The 23,113-nt window shown below is 42.7% G+C and overlaps 1 protein-coding gene across 7 annotated transcripts in view; it reads right to left on the bottom strand.

Annotated features, from left to right (window-relative positions):
• Positions 1-13,799: 13,799 nt before the first annotated feature.
• Positions 13,800-23,113, bottom strand: part of Tubgcp5 (tubulin gamma complex associated protein 5) — a 42,723-nt gene continuing 33,409 nt past the window's right edge. For 3 of the 7 annotated variants that reach the window (XM_008833652.3, XM_008833651.3, XM_008833650.3), the window contains 7 exons: positions 22,552-22,636; positions 22,306-22,426; positions 20,964-21,127; positions 18,227-18,352; positions 17,123-17,211; positions 15,338-15,438; positions 13,800-14,113 (listed from right to left, as the gene is read on the bottom strand). In XM_008833652.3, the coding sequence (XP_008831874.1) occupies positions 14,067-14,113; positions 15,338-15,438; positions 17,123-17,211; positions 18,227-18,352; positions 20,964-21,127; positions 22,306-22,426; positions 22,552-22,636 (733 nt within the window). In that variant the 3' untranslated portion in view covers positions 13,800-14,066. Of the gene's footprint in view, positions 14,114-15,337; positions 15,439-16,102; positions 16,190-16,669; positions 16,803-17,122; positions 17,212-18,226; positions 18,353-20,963; positions 21,128-22,305; positions 22,427-22,551; positions 22,637-23,113 lie in introns of those variants that run through there. The other 4 variants (XM_029563811.1, XM_029563809.1, XR_003849627.1 and 1 more) reach the window with 3 other exon arrangements.

Here is a 23,113-nt window from a genome sequence, read left to right on the forward strand (position 1 = left end):
AAGAATGACTCGCCCTCACTTAGCACCTGATCAGCTGCCAATAGTTCCTCACCTAAAGTTGGGGTCCCTAACCATTTCCCCATTTCTATGTCTGGTTTGAATTTGCATGGGTCTTGTGCATGCTGTTACCATTTCTGAAAGTTCATATGAGCAAGTTTCCAGAGGCCTGGAAGACTCTGTCTCCTTAAGATCATGTGCCAGCCCTGGCTCTTACCACCTTTCTGCCCCCTCTTCTGCAATGGTCCCTGAGCCATGGGTGGGTGAGGTTTAATATAGGAGTCCTATCCTGCTGGTGGTGGTGGTGCACACCTTTAATCCCAGCTTTGGTGGCAGAGGCAGGCAGATCTCTGTAAATTCAAGGCCACCCTGGTCTACATGATGAATTCCAGGTCAGCTGGGGCTACAGGGAGACCCTGTCTCAAAAAAAGACCCCCCCCAAAATCCTATCCTATCCTGTCTTAACCACCAAGCCAGATCTCCAGCCCATTTTTGTATTCTTTATTTGTTTACTCTTATAGAAATGTTTATTCTTTCCTCTAGTTTCATATGTGTTTATCTTTATCTTCAGTATGAAGAAGTTTTCAACCATTTTTTTGTAGTGCTAGTCTAATGGCCATGAATTCCTTTAGGACATGGACTGGGGAAGCTGGGTTTATTAAAGCTATGAAAGGTTATAGTTAAGCAGCAAAAGAGAAGATGACAAAGAGAAAGAGAAGATGAGGTAGGAATGAGGGAAAGTATCTGGATGTATGAAGGAAGAATACTACGGTGTACACAATAGAATGGGTGTAGAAACATACAAAGGATCATAAAAGCTAACGGAGCAATACAAAAACTAAAGTGTGAGCATTAAAAATATTTATGCACGGGGATTGGAGAGATTGCTCAATGGTTAAGAACACTGGTTGTTCTTGCAGAAGACCCAGGTTTGAATCCCAGCACCCACATGGCAGCTAATATCTGTCCTAACTCCAGTTCCAGGGGATCCGACAGCCTCTTCTGTCCTCCGTGGGCATTGCATGACATGGGTGCACTTACCTACATGCAGGCAATACATGCATACACATAAGATAAAAATAATAAAATATTTTAATTTCTTAAAAAAATATTTATGCAAGTGTGAAAAGGCAAAGCTGGGCATGGTGGCTCATGCCTTTAATCCCAGCACTTGGGAGGCAGAGGCAGGCAGATCTTTGTGAGTTCAAAGTCAGCCTGGTCTACATAGTGCGTTCAGGACAGCTAGGGCTACAGGGAGACCCTGTCTCAAAAAAACCAAAAAAAAAAAAAAAAGGCAAAACCAGCACTTTGGTCTATTACAGAAGCAAGATGACAAAGGGAACATCATTGTTTGGAAAGCATCACAAGATCACAAGACACACGTTGGGCAGCTGCTGTGACTTAAAGGCTTGCCACCTTCAGAAATTGACTTGTAGCAAATGTGGTTACCCAGCTGAATCAGTTACTTTCTTGTGGCTATGTTAAAAATACCTTGACCAAAAGCAACATATGGAAAAAAAGAGTTTATTTTGGCTCATGGTAACAGAGGGAGGTCTCTAAGGCAGCGAGGCATGGTAGCAAAGGCAAGCATGGTACCAGGAGCAGGAAACCGAGAGCTCCCATCTTCAACCACGAACTTGAAGGAGAGAGCAACCCTGAAGTAGGGCAAGGCTATGAACTCTCAAAGCCTGCCCCCACTGACATACTTCCTCCAGGAAGGCCATACCTCCTAAAGATTCCATAACCTTCCAAAACAATGTCACCAACTGGGGATCAAGTGTTCAAATACTTGATCCTATGGGGGACATTTCTTATTCAGATTGTTGTGCCCAGTTTGTGAGACCCCAAAGACCACCAAGGAGCCAACCAATGGAAATACACAAGGGTTCTTTTATTGTTACAAGCTTAAGCTTGGGCCCACTCTGTCACCAACCTAGCGGATCTCAGATGTGAGACCCCTTGCTTTGGGAGACAGAGGTTTTTCTAGGTTTATTTCAGCAAGTTCAGCAAATAGGGGAGTAGGGGGTCTCCAGCCTGGCAAGCATCTGATTGGTTGCAGCCCAGTGCCAAACCATAAACTGCAGGAAATCTGAAGAGACATTTGGACTTTTAGTACTTTCCTGTCCCTGGTTAATTGACTGTTGGTGGGGGAGTTGTTCTCTATCTGTTCCAAGTATTGTGTTTTTTCTTGGAACAGGGCCCAGGGCTGGGTCAGTCCTATGGCAGTTTTATCCAAGACGGAGTCACTCAGGTCTCTCAAGATCACACCATCCAAGCCTAAGAGGAAGTATAACTGGAGCATTGGACTTTTAGTACTTTCCTGTCCCTGGTTAATTGACTGTTGGTGGGGGAGTTGTTCTCTATCTGTTCCAAGTATTGTGTTTTTTCTTGGAACAGGGCCCAGGGCTGGGTCAGTCCTATGGCAGTTTTATCCAAGACGGAGTCACTCAGGTCTCTCAAGATCACACCATCCAAGCCTAAGAGGAAGTATAACTGGAGCACCAAGGCACAGAGATGAAATACTGGTGGGGCTCGCTAGGCAAATGAGGTTCCTAAAATTGTCTACTGCAGATTCAAACATGGATTCCATGACAGAACGACACCCAAACCCAAGAGAGTAGCTGTTGGATCATCCAGTTCATTTTGAGGATTTCAATGGTTAGTCATAAGTAAATGTTCTGGGGGCTGGAGAGATGGCTCAGCAGTTAAGAACACTGGTTGTTCTTGCAGAAGATCCAGGTTGAAATCCCAGTGTCCCGCGCTATTGTCTCGCCAGCAAGAATGACGCGGCACACTCAGGATCCTTCTGCAGAAAAGCTTTAATGCATCTTGAGAGGGAGAGCATAAGCTTACAGGGCGAAGACCCCGAATGTCGGAAACCCAGCCCTTATATAGGTTAGTAAGCCCGTCTTGGACGTGGCAACTCTTGATTGGTCGCAAACTCATCAGCCCATATCACGCCACGAGGTAGGCAGAGACTAGAAGGTGGAAAATTACTTCGGGCATGCGTACTGACTTATTTACTGCTCAGCATGAACCGGATGTGAGCGCCATCTTGTAATGGCGTCTGCAGGGACGGCAGGCGGCTCCCCACACACAGTGCACACATGCACTCATGGGCACACATGCATGCACATTTGTGCACACACACATGCACGCACGCACTTGTGCACACACATGCATTCCCCCTTTCCGGTTGTGCTTCTTTCTGGAGGTCTCTGGCCTTGTCATTGTTTGTAGCTGTCTTGCTGGCCGCACGTTCCTGGGGCCTGGCCTGTCGGGACCAGCTGTCTGTCTGCTCAGGAGAGGCTCTTGTCTGCGGCTGGGTGATGACTGAGTTCTGCCTAACTGAGCTCCTTTGAGTCTTCACAGTGAGACGCTGTAATAGTCCGGCCAGCAGTGCCCACCTTTTAGTGAAGCTCTTCCTCTTGTTTGCCTTTGGTTGGTTTGGGGTCTCCTTCCATGTTCTTGGTGATTCAGTGAAAGGCTGCTTTAGGGCCCCTGGACTGTGCTGGGGGGCACGGTCGCCATCACGCAGAGCCTGGCTGCCCTGTAGGAACATAGGCTTTTCTTTGCGGTGGCTGTGGGGCCTGACCTTTTTTGGGCTTTGTCATCGTCCTTCATGCTTGCAGGTGTGGCCCAAGCAGCTGAATCACGGCTGCCCAGGATGAGGGCCTCTGCAGGCCACCCACTCTCATAGGAGGTTCTGCCTGCCAGTCGGTTGATGCTGTTGCTTTTCCCCTCTGTCTAGTCCATCCCTTAAGCCTCTGACGCCTGCCGGTGACCAGGCCGCACCTCTAGACTCAGCGCAGTGACCGACCAGACGTAATAGGGCTCCTTGTTTTTCTTTGGCGCTGTTTACAGGCATACCCAGCTCACTCAGGGTCTTCATGTCTGTGCTTTCCTTTGTCTGAACCCCACTGCTCACCCTCCTGCCACCCTCCTGGCAGTCAGAAGCGTTTCCTCATCTCTGTGACAAAACACCTGACGCAGCAGCTTAAGAGAGGAAGCGTTCATTTCCTCACATTGTCACGGCAGGAGGCATGACGGCATTCATGCTAGTGGGAACGGCTCCTGTCTGACACATGAGGTAGTGTGCTTAGTGCTCGGCAGATGAGGCAGTAGAGCGCTGGGTGCTCAGGCAGGTACCGGAAGTAGAAAGCACCTTTACCGCCTGCCTCCTAGCAAACCCCCTCTTCCATCTAATCCCACCTCATAACCGTGCCACTGGCTGGGGATCAGTGTTCAAAAGCAGGAGCCTGAGGGGGCATCTCACATTCAGACCTCAGCACTGGCTTCTTGTGTGTGCTCAGCCGCACAGTACGTGGCTGTGGCACTTGCAGCTGCAGAGTTAGATTGAGCAGGGGATTCGCACAATAGGATCAGGTAGGGTGTGGCTTCCAGAGTGTGTACATGGGACAGTAATGGGCAGTCAGGAACAGGGAATAACCAGAGGCCAGCCTGGAGAGACCTTGGTGCAGGCCATGGAGGGTCTGCAGTGGCGCTTCCTTGAGACAGAGCCAAGAGGTGCCACTGTCTTGCAGGCCTCAGCCCAGAGTCCCAGCTCTTGAGTCTCTGCCATTTTCTTCTGTGACGTTCCACTGGTTTGAGCCATCAGGGCAGTTCTGTGGGGGATTACCCCCATAGCCAGTGTCTGAATGCTCAAGGGGGCAGGTATGCTGCGCGGGCACATAGAGAAGGTCAAAGAGCTCAGCAGTGTAGCCTGCCTGCATCTGCATGGGCTGCCATGTGGTATCATACTATGTGCTGGGCTTGTGAACTGCAGAAGCCGATCTCACAGGTTTGGAGGCCATGAGGCCAAGAGCTGGCTGCTCTGTTTCTTCTGAGTCCTCTCTGTGATGGGAGGTGCCCCCTCCTTGCTGAGCCCTCCCAGCTAGCCCTTCCTTTGCATGTGGAGGTGGCATGTTTTCCATGGTCTCTTCATACATGGACACCTATCCTGTCAGTTCAGGGTTCCCCCCCAGTGATCTCAGTTAACCTAATAATGGCTCCTTAAAAGCCCATCTCCACATAACACCCTGTGTTGGACAGGCTGCCTACTAGACTCAGAGCCTTAGAGACCTGAGCTCTCCCCTTGCAGCTACTGACCAGGTGAGATGGCTGAACTGTTTCCCAGGAGAGATGGGGGTAGGTGACCCAGACAACCTTCAGCATAGGACTGGAGAGCACCAACAGTGTGTCTGTAGTGGCTTGGGAGTGTTTCTCTTTCTCTCTCTCTCTCTCTCTCTCTCTCTCTCATTTCTCCGGGAAGAACTGTCATCTTGACGTAAGCATTGAGAGGAAGCCCGAATCATGTTTTAGACAAGTGAAACTGAAAAATTGTATTTCAGAGTTTTCCTGTTTTCTAGGTCAGATTAGTGATGGGCTGGAAGGGAGGGCAGAGCCTGCACTTTTTCCTTTGAAAATGGCATCCTGGAAGCTTGTTTAATCCTAGACACCACAAAGTGAGTTTGGAGACCACGTTGACGGAAAATTACTTCGGGCATGCGTACTGACTTATTTACTGCTCAGCATGAACCAGATGTGAGCACCATCTTGTAATGGCGTCTGCAGGGACGGCAGGCGGCTCCCCACATCCCAGCATCCACAGGGCAGCTAACAACTGTCCGTAACTCTAGTTCCAGGGGATCCGGCAGCCTCTTCTGTCCTCCTCAGGCATTGCATGACATGGGTGCCCTTACGTACATGCAGGCAATACACACATACACATAAAATAAAAATAATAAAGTTCTGGTTCCAAAAACTGAAAAATGAACAACAATAAACTCAGGGCTGGAGAGCTGGTTCAGTGGTTAAGAGCACTGACTGTTCTTGCAGAGGACTGTCCGTAACTCCAGTTCCAGGGGAGTTCTGACTTCCTCTTCTGGCCTTTGTGGGCACTGCACAACATGGGTGCACTTAAATACATGCAGGCATAACACCCATACACATGCAATAAAAATAATAAATAAATGAAACCCAAACTCAAACAACAAAAAGCTGCAGTGAAATAAAAATACAATAAATTAAAAAATATCACCTCAGCCAGTATTTTTCCTTGGTGGCATGGGCTTTGAATTCCCTCCTTTCCTGTAATGTTCCAGGTAACAAACTGCAGTTGTGGGTGTTTGAATGAGAAATGCCCCCATAGGCTCATATGTTGGAACCCTGAGTCCCTGGCTGGTGGTGCTGTTCAGGAAGGTTATGGAATGTTCAGGAGATAAAGCTTTGCTGGAGGAAGGAGGTCACTGGGAATTGGAGAGGTCCTATATCCTGGCCCCACTTCCTGTTCTCTCTGCTTCCTGACTGCCACACAGGCCTTATGCTCCTGCTGCATCCCTTCCTCATCATGTCTTCTTTGGAACTGTGAGTCAAGATAAACCCTTTCTCCTTGAAGTTGCTTTTAGTCTTGGTGTTCTATCACAGCAACACAAAGGTAGCTAATACACCACACCTCCCTCTTCATTTCTTTACCACGGCAACGTATAGAAGGAAGAGTTTATTTGGGCTATGGTTTCAGAGGGATACGAGTCCATCATGGCAGGAGGCATGGCAGCAGAGGCAGCTGGAGCAGAAAACTGAGTGCTCACATCTTCAACCAAGCACAGGAAGAAGATAGAGAGCTGGAAGCAGGGTCAGGCTATTGTTAGGGTTTGAGAATCGAGAATAATTCCCACAGATACCCAAAAAGATTATACAAAAAGTTTATTTAAGAATTTAAAGTAAAAAAGGACAACAACCAAATGGCGGCTAGCCGGGCACAGACTTCATGAGCCAAAGACGGAGTCTGGCCCCGAACAATAGCAGGCAGGAGCTTTTATTGGGGCACTCCACAGAAACCCATGCGCGCCAAGCATTTTTTAAAATAATTGGACTGTCCCCATATCCTGTGTATGGGGTAAGTCTTGATTGGTAGGGGCTGTCTTCAGGGCATTGGAATGTGCTGACTAATATGTTTTAGAGTCAGAAGTTTTTGTTCATACCTTATAAGGCTTTTAGATGTACAATATGCCTGAGCTTGTCTGGGTTTGTCTAAAGAAGCTAGCCAAAATGGAGTCAGAGCATTCTGGCTCTTCAGCTGTGAACTCTCAAAGCCCACCCCCAGTTATAAGATCCCTTCAGCTAGGCCACACCTCCAGAAGGTTCCGTGATCCTCTCCAAACAGTATCACCAACTAACCCAGTGTTCAGATTCTTGAGTCTATAGGGGATATTTCTCATTCAAACTACCACATGTGGGGGGCTGGAGAGATGGCTCAGTGCTTAAGAACATGACTGTTCTTGCAGAAGACCCGGGTTTGAATCCAAGCGCCCATATGGCAGCTAACAACTATCTGTAACTCCAGTTCCAGGGGATCCGACAGCCTCTTCTGCCCTCCTCGGGCATTGCACAACACAGGTGCACTTACCTACATGCAGGCAATACACGCATTCACATAAAATAAAAATAATAAAAAACAAAACAAAAAAACAAACAAAAACTGATTTTTTTTTTTTTTTGCAATTAAAGATGAAACCTATTAATACCAGATTTTGGGTATGCAATGCCCCAGTAAAGTTTAAATAAATTACCTTTGGATTTCATTTCTGGTGCAATAGTGCTGAGCTGAGCAGTGTGTTTCTCATTTTCCACACTGTTGCTTGCCAGGGCAGTATCAGTACCCTGTAAGGGTGCCTTGACTTGACATTTCAGCTTCCACATCCACAGCTACCACTGACCTCTGTCCACACCGTGGGTGTATCCAATCCTTGGCCCTGCCTCTGTAGCTTTCCCCTCTCTGGTTGTTACTGCATGGGCTGTGGGAGGGGAGGGTAGAATCCCTTGCAGGTGTTTTGTGCTGATTTCAGTGGGAGCCAGTAGGGGAGACTTTCTGCCTTCAACTCATGGCTGACAAGGGTGTACATAGTCCTCGGTCCTGTCTCCAAAGCTCCCCCACCCCCCTTTCTCACTGCTGAAGCCTCACAGTGGTACGTAGTGTGGGTGTAGATGGGGAAAATGTCAAGTCCTTGTTTGGTGGTTCCCATCAATCCTCAGCTGGGGCTCTACACACATACAGAATCTCTGCTTCGGGTGCTGCAGCTGTGGGGGCTACACAACCATGCCAATGGTTGATCTACTGTGCAGATCTCAGTTCGTAGAGCGAACTGTTCCTGCAGCCCTGGTGTGTGTGTGAGGGTAACATTTACCCTGCTTTTACATGAATTTGAAGTATGCTGATTCTATCAGTTGAAGAACTGACATCTTAAATATAATTATCTTTAAAAAATTTTTATTATTTTTTGTGTATGAGTGTATTGCCTGCATGTATGTGAGTGCACCCGTGTCATACATTGCCCCGGAGGTCAGAAGAGGGCTTTGGATTCCCCTGGAACTTGAGTTAAGGATGGTTTGTAGCTGCCATGTGGGTGTTGGGAATCAAACCTGGGTCCTCTTCAAGAGCAGTCAGTGCTCTTAACTGCTGACCTATCTCTCCAGCCCCAAATATAATTATCTTAATTAACAAGTGCAGTGAATTTTTTGTGACATAAAAGATTTTACTTGAAGCCGGGTGTGGTGGTGCACACCTTTAATCCCAGCACTCAGGAGGCAGAGGCAGGAGGATCTCTGTGAGTTCAAGGCCAGCCTGGTCTACATAGTGAGTTCCAGGACAGCTGGAGCTACAGGGAGACCCTGTCTCAAAAAGACCAAAAAAAATTTTTTTTATTTGAATATAAAACAAGAAAATGTTACAATTTGTCCAATTCAAGTTATATATATATTTATGTGTGTGTATATATATATTACAAGTCTCTTTTGGTATCACCATAATTCAGTTTTCAGAGATAGTGTAGTAGCTTGGGTGAAATAGACATATTTTTAATTCAGTCTCTGAGAACAATGTTTTATAGTTTTCAATATAAAAGTTAACATATACATATACACATAGAGCTATGAATATAGTGTTGAATGCAATTCTTTCAAAATTGGTATTTCCAATGCCATATTTAATTATATTGTTTCTTCTAACTTATCAAATTTGAAACTGTTGGCATAGGTCAGTGGCAGTGCTTACCTGGGGCCATGAAGCCCTGACTTCAAAGCCCATCACCCTTCACTCCCAAGCACAGAGAAAAGTTGAAAGAACTTTATTTTTTAAAAATATTATTTTTATTTTATGTGTATGAGTGTATTGCCTGCATGTAGGTAAGTGCACCCGTGTCATGCAATGCCCGTGGAGGACAGAAGAGGCTGTTGGATCCCCTGGAATTGGAGTTACGGACAGTTGTTAGCTGTCATGTGGGTGCTGGAATTCAAACCCAGGTCTTCTACAGGAACAGTGTTCTTAACTGCTGAGCCATGTCTCCAGCAGCATAAAGAAAGAACTTTATAATAAACTCCATGAACCTATCCTCTAGGTTCTATATTACTTTATTTGCTTATCAATATTAAAAAATTGGCTTGTAATTTTTATTGCTATTATATGGAGTTTTTATTTTTTATTTATTTATTTTTTGCCTTTTTGAGACAGGGTCTCCTTGTTGCCCCAACTGTCCTGGAACTCGCTATGTAGACCAGGCTGGCCTTGAACTCGCAGAGATCTGCCTGCCTCTGCCTCCTGAGTGCTGGGATTAAAGGTGTGCGCCACCATGCCTGGCATTATATGGAGATATTTTATGTTGGCTTCAAACTCTTTGAGTTTACTAAGTTCATTACTACTTGTATTTTGAAATTTCTTTACATTTTCTACAAATAAAACCACATCATTTGTAAATAGTTTTACTTATTTTGCAATTGCACCACGTAGAACCTCCAGTATAATACTGAAATGTTGAAAGTGGACATTTTCCTCCAATCCTAGCAATAAAAGCAGTCTTTTACCTTTAAATGTGATTAAAAAAAAAAATCCCCTCTACTACTCCATACACAGGTGCCAAGGATCCGAGTGTAACCGACCATGACTAGTAATAATCAGATACATAGATTAGAGACGCATGCATCAACATCTAAGTGTTATTAGCAGAAACAATGAGTCTTTCTGCAATAAACAGTATATTTTAAAATGAAATGGAGATATTTTTTAAAGGTTAAAAACTCATTCAATTTTATGTCTTAAAGGGCTTATACTGAGTTCAATATTGCATAACTATTAATTCGACAGTGAACCTAAAAATTTTATAGCTACGTTTGAAAGGGATGTATCTTTGCTCTGGAAATTGTTATTATGTTAAGGCTGTAATGAAATGCTGCTTCTAAAAAATTAAAAAAAATCCTTGAGGGTGATGAAACCCCTTTGTACTTCTGGGGTCTTGATAACTTTTATTACAAATACAAGGGAATTCAATAACCCAACAGCTAATGGGTCTGCAATGGCTTAGAAATGGTTCTTATGTTTTCCCCCGAGGATTTACATGTTAGGAGCTTTGTCCCTAATATGGTGATTCTGCATAGTATGGCATAGTAGTAGGTACTTAGGTCACTGAGGGAACTGCTCTCAAAGGGATTAAGGTGGCACTTGTGGAAACTTTGAGCTCTATATGAAAGCGTACCCAACTCAATCTGTATCTCTGACCTTGTCTTAAGATACAATCTCTCAATGTAAAAGATGTTAAAAGGATATGCAAAATGGAGATATTTTCCAAAATAGAAAAAATGAGAAAACCTAAGCAAGTGATGAAGGTCTGTGTAGGTTTGTTATGATATATAAAGGATGAGACAAAAATAATATACACATAATCTTAAAATTTCTATGGTATAATTTAGTCAACTAGTTTAAAAAACAAAATAAATATCTAGTCAAGGTTTATCTGAGAATATTTGTTTTTTTACGTCAACTGATTTAAGGAACAAAATATATATCTAATCAAGGTTTATCTGAGAATATTTGGGTTTTTACGCAAGTCTTATCTACATAGCACATGATAATTAAAAGTACCAAACTAATGGAACTAACCTTATTGGATGTTTAACAGCTGTAGTTTGAGGCCTATACTAATGTGGTCAGAGGGACTTAAAGAACAGTTTTTGCCCCTTGCCATCCAAGGTTGACTAAGTTCCAGGGAACTATGGAACATCTCTCAAAATGTCCTTAACTGTGGTGAGTTACCTGTCCTCTTGCTCAGGGAGGACATCGAGACCCATGGGATGGACTTGAACTAGTGTCCAGTCTACAAAGAGGAGGGTCAACCCAGAGGAAACATCTCATTCATGCTTCCCAGTGAAGCCAAACATGGTTGAGCAAGACCTTTATCTTCACATAGATGGAACTGGTAAAAGAAAGGAGCTAGGAGCTCCTTCCAAGCCCATGTGACCCCCGAGGAACAGATCCTTAAATAACCTTAAGTGTAAAAATAAATTGATTTATTTGGGCCAACTGTATGGTCTTAAACACCCGAAAGGAAAGTATAACCAAAGAATAAAGTCATCAGTATATTTCTTTAAGAGTTCAAGGGATTACACTTCCCACACATTAGGCTTACATCTATATAAAAAGTTATTTAGACAATTATTTCTCATTGATGATTTTGTTCCTAAGCAGAAAGTGCTGCTCAGATGTAAGGCTTCAAATTTTGGTCTCCAATACTGTAGTGTCCACCTGTAGCTAAGGGAGACAACCAGCTATTGTTCTAAAATGATGGATAAATCTGTTTTCTCCCCCTACCTAGAAGCCTTTGAGAGGGAACTGACACTGACTCTAATCACTCCAGCAGCTATCAAAATACCTGAAAGCAAATCCTGAATCCATCACTCTAGAATGCAATCTTGGAGGACAAAAGAAAAATGAGGAGGAACCCAACAGAGGGATGCTTTTGGAAGCCCTTGTCAAGAAATTCCAATGGACTCTCATATGAGCATTTGAAAATTGCCCTGTTCTGACATTTTTCTAGTTCCCTGGCTAGAACTTGTAATGCTAATTACTCTTGCCTTTACTTCTCCTTCACATCTCCTATTCATGATTCAAGGACTTTCTTTTCCCCTTAGAGACAAGAGTTATGCAATTTGGAAGTCTTTTAGATAGACCACTGAAGGGGTACTCCAATTGTCTCACCCTGCATCCCTGTTCAGCTTAGAAGAAACTAGAGTTGTCTACGTCCTGATTCCCCATCAGCAAGGGGAATTGGAGGTAAGAATTGGCTAGGCAGTTAGGGTACAAATACCCAAAGAAAAGTAGCCAGTTTCTTGTCTAAAACTCACCATATCCTTGGGCCTCTTAGCAACATACTCTGTACCTAATCCTTAAAAGATTTTAGGGTTACCTCTTCAGAGGGGGAAATGTTAGAGTAGACAAAAGCCCCATAAAAATAAATAAATCAAAGAAGAAAAAAATGCCAACAGTGCTTGAAAACAAAAAAAAAGCAGTCTCTCCAGCACTTGGGAGGCAGAGGTAAATAGATCTCCGTGAAAAGGAGGCCAGCTTGGTCTACATAATGAGTTCCAGACCACCTGGGGCCTCAAGGAGACTCAAAAAATAAAGAAAGATGTAATCTCTCCTTGACATGCTCTTCAAATTCAGCAGAGGCAACAATGTGGCTGTGTGATCATCATCTTTCAGCCTTGGAAACTGAAGTTTGGACACCTGTTCATGAAATTCATCTACCTCAGGTTTTCATTAGAGTAATGCAAACTATGTATTTTTTCTTTTTGTGGTGCTGAGGATGGGACTCAGGGAAATGACATACCAGGAAAATGCTCTACAACTGATCTCTACCTTCCACAACAAAACTAATATAAATAGAAAATTGGTACTAGGAGTGGAGCTGTCAAGACCAATGCAGACAGTGTTATAGACTAGGTAACTAGTCACAGAGGAAAGTACAAATTTTGTTGGAGGACTGCAGGATGAAGCTCAGTTAGTAGAGTGCCTGCCTGGCTTGAACAAGGCCCTGGGTTTGATCCCCAGCACTGCATGTACTGGGCCTGTGGTACATGCCTATAATCCCAGAACCCAGGAGAGGTGGGAGGATCAGAAGTTCAAGTCATCCTCAGCTATATACTGAGTTTTAGGCCAGAAGGGGCCCTACTAAAAAGAACTCACTATGTAGCCCAGGCTGTCCTTGAACTCACAGAGATCTGCCTGCCTCTGCCTCCTGAGTGCTGGGATTAAAGGCGTGCACCACCGCGCCCAGTCATTCTTTTATTTTTAAAATAATTTATTGTTCTTATTTTATGTGATGACTGTATTGCTTGCATGCATATACGTACACCTGTGTTGTGCAGTGCCTGTGGAAGTCAGAGAGGGTATCAGATCCTCTGTAGTTAGACTGCTGTTAGTCACCATGTGGGTGCTGAAATCGAACTTGGTCCTCTGCAAGAGCAGTCAGTGCTCTTAACTGCTGAGCCATCTCTCTAGTCCCTGTGCTTACTATTCTTATACAGTGTCCACTGAGTAACACACACATAATATATAAAGAAAATGTGGAAAAGCTGAATGGTATACATAATTTCATTTGAGATCTAACTGGCTAGATAAAATATGCCAAACAACAGTACATACCAACAGTTGGCCCTAAGTACAGTTGGCTTCATGCATTGATACTGGTTGGCATTCTCCCTTTTAGAACTTCCTATGCACATAAAAATTTAAATGCTTCTAGGATAGTCAAATTTAAGCAACTTTTGGGGAAGAGGAAATGTAAAGTTCTATTTTAAAACCTCATGTGATCAAATTATGGCATCAGCAAAAGAATATGAGTTGTAAGAGCACAGAGTTATGTGCTGGGCAGGGTGGTGCACACCTGGAGGCTGAGGCTGGAGGATCATGGGTGTAATGCCAGCCTGGACTGCATAGGGACACCCAATATAAATAAGCAAACAACAATAAAAGAAAAGCATTAACTTATTTTTAATATTTATATTATCATTAACTAAAAATAATTACATTTCACATTTACAAGTGTAAATCCTTATCGAGTAAACAATCTACATATATAATACCTATATACACCTTGCAATTATATACACAACTTTACACATATAACTCTATACATTCTTTAATACAATCCATTTGTCTAGACTGAGAACAGTTTACAGCTGCAAGTGGTGAAAATGTACGCATTTGAAGGTGGAGTCGAAGTACTTGTTATTAAAGAAATTTAACTTTGTTCCATGCCAGCCATAAGTGACAGTGCTAGAGATTCCACTGTGGGAAGAAAAAGGTCAGGTTAAAACATAGGTTTATATGTTTGACTAAGGCTGTAGAAAATTCAAAATTTAAAGATATTCTATTTTTAACTAAAATACCAATAGTCTGAATATGTAACAAAGTTCACTTGTTAAAGGTAAATAAAAAAAGGTTGATATGACATTAAAATTTTTTTTTCTTTATTTTTATTTTATGTGTATGAGTGTTATGCCTGCATGTGTGTAAGTGCACCCATCTTGTGCAATGCCCACAGAGGATAGAAGAAGAATGCTGGATCCCATAGAACTGGAGTTACAGACAATTGTCAGCTGCCATGTAGGTACTGGGATTTGAACCCAGGTCTTCTGCAAGAACATTTGTTCTTTATGGCTTAAACCTAGAGCTCATAACACAGTGCCACACTCCAATTTAAGGCTGGCATCTGCTTGCACAGCCCTGACCAGTGCCAACCTGGACAAAGGCATCAAATCTACCTCTTATATAGGATAAAACAGTGTTGTTTCACTATCTGGCTACTCTTTCTAAGTGTATTACAGAGTATGGAAAAATGGAGATTAACACTATATATACATTCTTTACCGCCCCCCAAAGGAAGCAGAGATACTTAGTTCTGTTCCCACTGACTAAAAACTTTCTTTTCCTTAAGTTCATCCCCAAACCTTTCTTATCTACTTCAAGCCCTGTGTTTTGAACTCTAAAGATCCACATTTCCTCCTGAGAGGTAGCCTTGGAAGTCATGAAATTGCTAAAAATGTATATATTTTATTTTTAAAATTTATTTATTTATTTATTGATTGATTGATTGTATTTTTGAGACAGGTTCTCCCTGTAGCCCCAGCTGGCCTGGAACTCACTATGTAGACCAGGCTGGCCTCAAACTCACGGAGGATCCACCTGCCTCTGCCTCCCAAGTGCTGACACTAAAGGTGCCACCATGCCTGGCAAAACTCATAGACTTTAGAAAGGAATAGTTACAAAAGTTACACAGGATAATGAAGAGTTACTGTGCAAGATGCTCAGATCTACTAGTAGAATGGCATCCTAGAAAGCAAGACATTTAATATTTACCCACCCCACTATAAATCTGAAAAACCAATTCAAAGCATGGCTAAGGGCCTTGCCAGTTTTGAAATGTGAAAAATTCTTCACGTGCTCAGTAATAATGACATACAGATGCAGTTTCAGGAAATGAGTGGTGGCCCTGCAACATGATATACTCACAGTGTGGAAAAGATCCTCTGCAGACAGCTTTATTTAAAATGGTAACCAGAAACATGTGGCAGTTTTTAAAATCAGATTCCATTTTCTCTATAGATTCCATTCTAAGAAAGAAAATTTCAATTTATGTTAAGCGTGTAGAAAGCAATAATCTACAAAAATGTCACTGAAGTAATTTCTAAAATCCCAAGGCTAAAGATCATTAATTACATACCCTGTTTTGCATTAACTTGCATTATTTTTTACAGACAGGGTCTCACTATTCAAATATGTGTGTGTCTGTGTGTGGTAGTGGGGGGCGGGTGTGTGTACCACGTGTAGATGTTGGAGGGCTACTTTGTGAAATGTTTTCTCTTTCCACCATTATGTGGGTTCTGAGAATTGAATGCAGGTTTTCAGGCTTACCTGGCCAGTGCCTTTACCTGCTGAGCCATCTCACCAGCCCAAGGCTTCTATTCCCAGATCTACAATTATGAATTTCCATACTGTTTTAATTTCTTCCTTCAAAAAAAGTGATAGGCTAAGATTTTTGAATGCCAACAGCACTATAGTGAACTCTCCCCTCTTTACCAATATGGACTACACACAAGCTTTGTAATAAAAACCCAATCAAGAGTCTGGAGAGGTGGTTCAGCTGTTAAGTGTGTTTGCTGTGCAACCCCGAGGGTAAGAATTTGGATCCCAGAACTCATGTGATAAGATGGGTGCCCAGTGCACAATTGAAACAACAGTTTTGAGGAGGGCGAAGACAAGATTGCTGGGGCTTACTGGTTGAGTCCCTGGTTCATGAAGAGACCCAGCCTCAGAGGAACAGGTAAAGAGTGATACAGGACATCTAACACCCTCTTCTGGCCTCTATAAGCACACAAAAGTACATGTATCCTCACATGTGTGAATGTACACTCACAGAGACATGGGCACACACATAAAACTCCTGGTCAACCAGGCATAAACTTGTATTTTAGAGAAGTAAATTATCATTGCATATAATTCATAAACAAGACAGGGACTGAGTATTGAACCGTATCGTATATTCAAGTTAATATTAGCGGATGGCTGGACTGGTAGTGTAGCTCAGTGGTACAGCATTTACATAGCACATGTAAGGCTCTGAGTTCAATCCCCAGCACAGAAACAAAATGGAACAGGAGATAATGGTCCTGCTTGATGGGAAAAAAGCTTCTGGGCCCTTTACTGTCCACTGACTTTAAATCACCTGCCTTTCCATGGACAAGTGAAAAACATTCTGAAAGTAAAGTACAGTGTCTTTAGAGCTTATATAACATAGAACTTTGGACAGATACCCCTAATGTTCATCATGCTTCATTATTATACCAGTAGATTTGCAGCATAGTGTTCGTCTGTTTCAGCAAATGGGTGAGGTACCCTGGTCACTTCAGGAAAGTGCTGAGCCAGGGGGACGTAGGTTTGTTATTGTTCTTTCTACTTCTCCGATGTTTGAAGGTATCTATGATAAAAACTGAACCATGAATATAACCCATGAATGTCTGCTTGTCCTAAGTAAGTGACCTCAGATTTTTCCTACTATTTTGCCTCTTATTAGTGAATTACACAATTTTTGATGCTGCCTAGTTTAGTTGAACAAATTCTATTTATTGGCAGTACACGAGATTGAACCCCAGGTTTCATGTATGCTAGGCAAGCCATGGGACTATACTCCAAATTAAAATGTTAAATTCTTCTTAGTTACAGTGCGAAGGCCTCTCCTCTCTACTTAGAAGGGAAGCTGAAGGTCATGATGCAGATTATCACAAAGCACATACTTACTGCCAAGCCCCTAGGCCTGCCTGCCAACCTTCCGCAAACATGAGTGCCAAGTTCAACACCTTCATGATGGCTTCTTTCACAAAGCTGACCTGGAGATCAATGTCACAGACAAAACATGGGCTTTGGAACTGTTTGAACAATGACACCAATACTCTCAGCTAATTTTATTAAGTCACAGAGAAAGTACAGGGTCTCCTATGTACAAGGAAGGGTGCTAAGCTCTGAACTAGGCCTGCAAGGGATGGAACCCTGAACTTACTGTGTACAGCATACAAAGGGTTAGCAGTACAGGGCATCTCCTGTTCTGGAATGCCATTTGGATTCCCCAGTGGATCTGGGTTGTAAAACTGTTCAGTCCCACATACTCACACTGAGCTGGCGCACTTTCATTGTGTAACTGCAGACCTAAGTTTCCAAGTGAACGTGAGTTCTGTACAGTTCTCATGTTTTTCTGAGATGCAATTTCTTTCTTTCTTTCTTTTTTTTGGTCTTTTTGAAGCAGGGTCTCCCTGTAGCCCCAGCTGTCCTGGAACTCACTATGTAGACCAGGCTGGCTTTGAACTCAGAGAGATCCGCCTGCCTCTGCCTCCCAAGTGCTGGGATTAAAGGCGGGTGCCACCACACCCGGCCCCTAAATAACTTTTTATATAGACTTAAGCCTAATGTCTAGGAAGTGTAATCACTTGAACTCTTAAAGAAATATACTCATGACTTTACTCTTTGGTTATACTTTCCTTTTGGGAGTTTAAGATAATGCAGTTGGTCCAAATAAATCAATTTATTTTTATACTTAAGGTCATTTGAGGATCTGTTCCTCAGGGGTAACATGGGCTTGGGAGGAAGTATGGTCCGTAGCCGCCATGTGGGTGCTGGGAATCAAACCCGGGTCCTCTGCAAGAACAGTCAGCGCTCTCAACTGCTGAGCCATCTCTCCAGCCCCTGAGATGCAATTTCTAACAGTGGGGCACACATCTGTAACCCCATCTAACCTGGTCCCTCCCTAAAGAAGATTCTGTGGGACAGTAGCTTTATAATTCAAAATTCCACAGAGAAGGACATTCCCACCTCCCAGATTCCCTTTCCTAGCACCAGTACCTTACGTACCTTTTCCCTCAGCAGGCACCGATCATGGATGGTTGACAAATACCTGTAGTGAATTTTAATCAACTGATCTAAATCTTTTGCTTCCTCAACTTGATGCTGAAACTCCAGTCCTGTACTGTGAAGAATCTTGAATAACAAAGACAAAAAGCTTAATCAGCTCCCATCTATTCAGCCAGATGGCTGGCCAGTAAGCCCTAAGGATGCCCCGTCTCTGCCTCCCTCCCAGAATGTGTGCTACCATACCTGGTTTTCTGAGTGGGTGCTGGGGATCTAAACTCACCTATTTACCAACTAAGCCATCTCGCCAGTCTGCTCCCTCTCCTTCCTTCTCGCTCACTCAGTGTTGTGAAATAGAACCCAGGGCTTCATGCATGCTAAAAAAGCATCCTACCACTAAGCTACACTCTCCATTCATAATTTCCTTTAAAAGCTAATTGGAGGGCTGGAGAGATGGCAGTGGGTGAGAGCACTGGCTGCTCTTGCAGAGGACCCAGCTTTAGTTCCCAGCACCCAAATGGCAGCTAACAACCTTCCTTAACTCCAGTTCCAGGGGGTTCAATGAACTCTTCTGACCACCATAGGCATTTCACAAGAGTGCACTTACATAAATGCAGACAAACACTCATATACATTAAACAAAAAGAAACAAAACCAAAACAACCTAAAAGCTAATGGGATACTTTGTTTTTCTGAGCCTTGCACCATGGCAGGGCCAGTCCTTGGTACAGCCACTTGCTCACTACATGAATGCCTATCTTTAGAATAACAGATTTTTGGGAGAAAAGGGACAAATTTTCATCAAACCAGAAAGAAAATGCACTGAAAAAATATGTAAAAATATTGTTTGCTTTTTATAAAACATTTAAAAAAAGATTGTTCTTTTAAACTTAAAAAAAAATTTATTATTATTTTTTAATTTTATGTGTATGCGTGTATTGCCTGCATGTAGGTAAGTGCATTTGTGTCACGCAATGCCCACGGAGGTCAGAAGAGGCTGTAGGATCCCCTGGGATTGGAGTTACGGACAGTTGTTAGCTACCATGTGGGTGCTGGGAGTCATACCTGGGTCTTCTGCAAGAACAACCAGTATTCTTTTTTTTTGGTCTTTTTGAAGCAGGGTCTGCCTGTAAGCCCCAGCTGTCCTGGAACTTACCATGTAGAGCCCGGCTGGCCCTGAAGTCACAGAGATCCGCCTGCCTCTGCCTCCCAAGTGCTGGGACTACAGGTATGCACCACCATGCCCGGCTTAACCAGTGTTCTTAACCGCTGATCCATCTCTCCAGCCCCAAGATTTAGTTTTGTGTTGGAATATTTTGCCTGTGTGCATGTATACCACATATGTGCAGTATCTGCAGAGACCAGAGGAGGGTGTCAGATCCCCTGGAACTGTAGTTACAGGCAGTTGTGAGCAGCCTGATGTGGATGCTGGGAACTGAATCTGGGTCCTCTGCAAAAGCAGTGTTCTTTACCCTTGAGTCATCTGTCTAGCCCATGTATCACTTTTGTAACAAAAATAATTTCAATAAATTTATGTTTTAGTTTACAATACAGTATTGGTCTTTGCCTAAAAAGAACCTAACTGTACCTGAAATAGAAAAGTAAAAAATTAAGCTCCTGTTTATTACTTTTCCTAATTAGGGCTTATAGCTGGCTCCATGAAGGCCTATTGGCACTGCAATTATGTAAACAGAGAAGTGCAGCCACATTCTTCACACTGTAAGCATGGCTACAGAGGTCACTTCACCACAGGAGTTTTAAGAGTTTACATACCAGCAGGGGTATAATGAAAGGACTCTTTCTTTCCTTTTTGTCTTTTTTGACACAGGGTCTCCTTGTAGCCCCAGCTGTCCTGGAACTCACTATGTAGACCAGGCTGGCCTTGAACTCACAAAGATCTGCCTGCCTCTGCCTCCCAAGTGCTGAGATTAAAGATGTGCGCCACCCTGCCTGGCCCGGCTCTTTCTTTTTTTAAAAGTGCATTTCAAACATCAAATGAGGATTGCCCTCGTAATACTGTTATAACTCAGATATCTTAACTCTTCTCTTTAAAAAAAATATTTTATTTTTATTTTATGTGTATGAGTGTATTGCCTACATGTATGTAAGTGCACCTGTGTCGTGCAGTGCCACGGAGGTCAGAAGAGAGCTTCTGATTCCCCTGGAGCTGGAGTTAAGGATGGTTCGTAGCCACCATGTGGGTGCTGGGAATTGAACCTGGGTCCTCTGCAAGAGCAGGCAGTGCTCTTAACCACTGAGCCATCTCTCCAGCCCCAGCCCATTACTTTTTAAGAAAAAGTATATATTATAAAAGCATATTATTATAAGTATATACTTAGTAAGTATATAATCCGGTTGCACCATCTTTCTTATGTATCACTCTTCCTAAGAATTTGGCATACCGCTAAATACCAAAGCCATTTTCTAGTGACATATCATGAGTGATGAAATTCAGTGAGCTACTGAACAAAGTTCATTTCCCATTCCAAAACGGGAACTTTGGTGTCCCACCCCAGTGGTGGGACAGGCAGGACTGAAGTCTCTGCACACTCATGCTGGTATGTTTATTTAAAAACTATTACCTTCCACTGCCATGTTATTTTATGGTCAAGTTATTTATATGCCTCATTTTTCACAATTTGTTAGTATTGCATGGCTCCTTGTATTTATTATTACATGATGGATGACTTCTTGAACCACTGCCTACATAAGACAACAGACTGAGGAGACAAATACCAACCCTGGTCATGATATAGTTGTGTAAGCTGTTCACAAAATGCATGAGCTTCACTCTTAGGAGGAACATGCGATGGATCTGCTGTCTTATGGATTCTTGTGGTGGTCCAAATTGGGCAAGTGTGTTTTGTTCTTTTAGTTGGGGTCTTTCAGCAGCATTTGCCAGTTCTGTAAAGATGGAAAGAGCAAAACGGGCAGAAAGGGAATCAACCGAAACCTGACTGACTGGACTACTATATAGGGAGATGAGGGATAAGGCAGCAGCAGGGCTGAGGGTACCCTACCAAGGGCAAGCCTTGGGAAGATGAACTGTCACAAGTTCCCTGAGGCTGGTGATATGGCTCAGTTGGAAGAGTGTTTGCTTAGCATACTTAGGTCCCTGGGTTCACTCCCCCAGCACTGCATAACCAGCTATGGTGACACACATCTATAATCCCAGCACTGAGGAGGCATAGGCAGGAGGACAGATAATACATAAAGCTCTTTTGTGTTACTTCTGTTATTACTGTCATGAAATGTAAAAAATCCCATTAACCTTTCATTAGATTCTTTTTGTGTATCTCAAGAATATTTACACTAAATGCCTAATAAATCATTACATTTAAGACCAACTCTATGAGTTTCTGATACTTTTTTTTTTTTTTTTTTTGGTCTTTTTGAGACAGGGTCTCCCTGTAGCCCCAGCTGTCCTAGAACTCACTATGTAGACCAGGCTGGCCTTGAACTCAGAGAGATCCGCCTGCTTCTGCCTCCCAAGTGCTGGGACTACAGGAGTGCACTACCACGCCTGGCTCAATACTTCATTCTTTAAAAAAAAATATTTTTAGATAGGCTTTAACATATATGACAGAATGCATGAAATCTGGTGAGGGCTTGAGGGGGTTGAAGATGGGGGTTCTAAATATGATTAAGATGTATTCTATGAAAAGCTAAAAAATTTAATAACAAATATATATAAAAAAACATAAGTTCTCAATAAATATTTGAAGAATGAAAAAAATATTTTTATTTATATGTATGTGTGTCTGTAAATGGTGTGTGTGCATTTTCTTTTCTTTTTTTTTTTTTTTTGAGACAAGGTCTCTCTGTAGCCCCAACTGGCCTGGAACTAGCTATGCAGACCAGGATGGTCTCGAACTTACAGAGATCTGCCTGCTTCTGCCTCCCCAGTGCTGGGATTAAAGGCATGCACCACCACATCTGGTTAGCTCCACACTTCTTAAAGTGGAGGTTTGTAAAACTGCTACCAGACATACCAGCCTATTTGGCATTTGTTTACATATGATTCACCCCCCCCCTTGAAAAAAGCATCAAATTACAATCATCTTATTGAAAATAAATCTTACCACCAAACAGCAGAACATCCAGACTATATTTTGCCCATTTTATTTGCAATAGGAGAAGGAATACTTGATTATATATTTTTTGACATTCCAAACTTATAACAATGTCCACAGGCCATGGGACCTATGAAAACAAAAATAATAAGGTAGGATAAAAAGTAAAGTATTATTTCACATACCAGTTTTAATAGGAAACATTTCATAAAAGAAATACCAGAGGAAAAAAAATTAATAAACACTAGAGTTTACCTTGTAGCTTAGGGTCAGACCATCTAAGGTATGAACAGGTAGTTTCTTCTTGGTTGTGTCAACATTTTCAAAAGATATAGATAAACTAAATAAAGAAGCCTCAGTTTTAATTTGTGACAGTATTACACAAACATAAAAACAAAACAATTCATGGGTGGGGAATATACCTTAGTCATATAATGCTTGCCTAATAAAGTCCTGAGTTTATCCCAAGCACCATAAAACCCCCATAACCTTTCAAAGAATCATACATTTCATAAAATATAAACATGCTAATAAATTCATGTTTTTAGTATATCTCAGAACATGAACTTTGTTTCAGAAATAAGACTGGCAGTTATTTTTTATTATTTATTGTTTTGGAGACATAGTCTTGCTCTGGAGTCCAGGCTTGCTTCAAATGCATGGCAATCCTCTTGCCTCAGGATTTTGAGAGCTGGGATTACAGATGTGAATCACCACAACCAGCTTTCCTCACCCCGACCACCTCCTTGAGACAGGGTCTCAGCACATAGCTGATGTTGAACTCAAAGGGACCCTCCTGCCTCAGTCTCCCAAGTGC

Source organism: Nannospalax galili, unplaced genomic scaffold (assembly GCF_000622305.1).
Source record: "Nannospalax galili isolate Female #2095 unplaced genomic scaffold, S.galili_v1.0 scaffold135, whole genome shotgun sequence".
NCBI lineage: Eukaryota > Metazoa > Chordata > Mammalia > Rodentia > Spalacidae > Nannospalax > Nannospalax galili.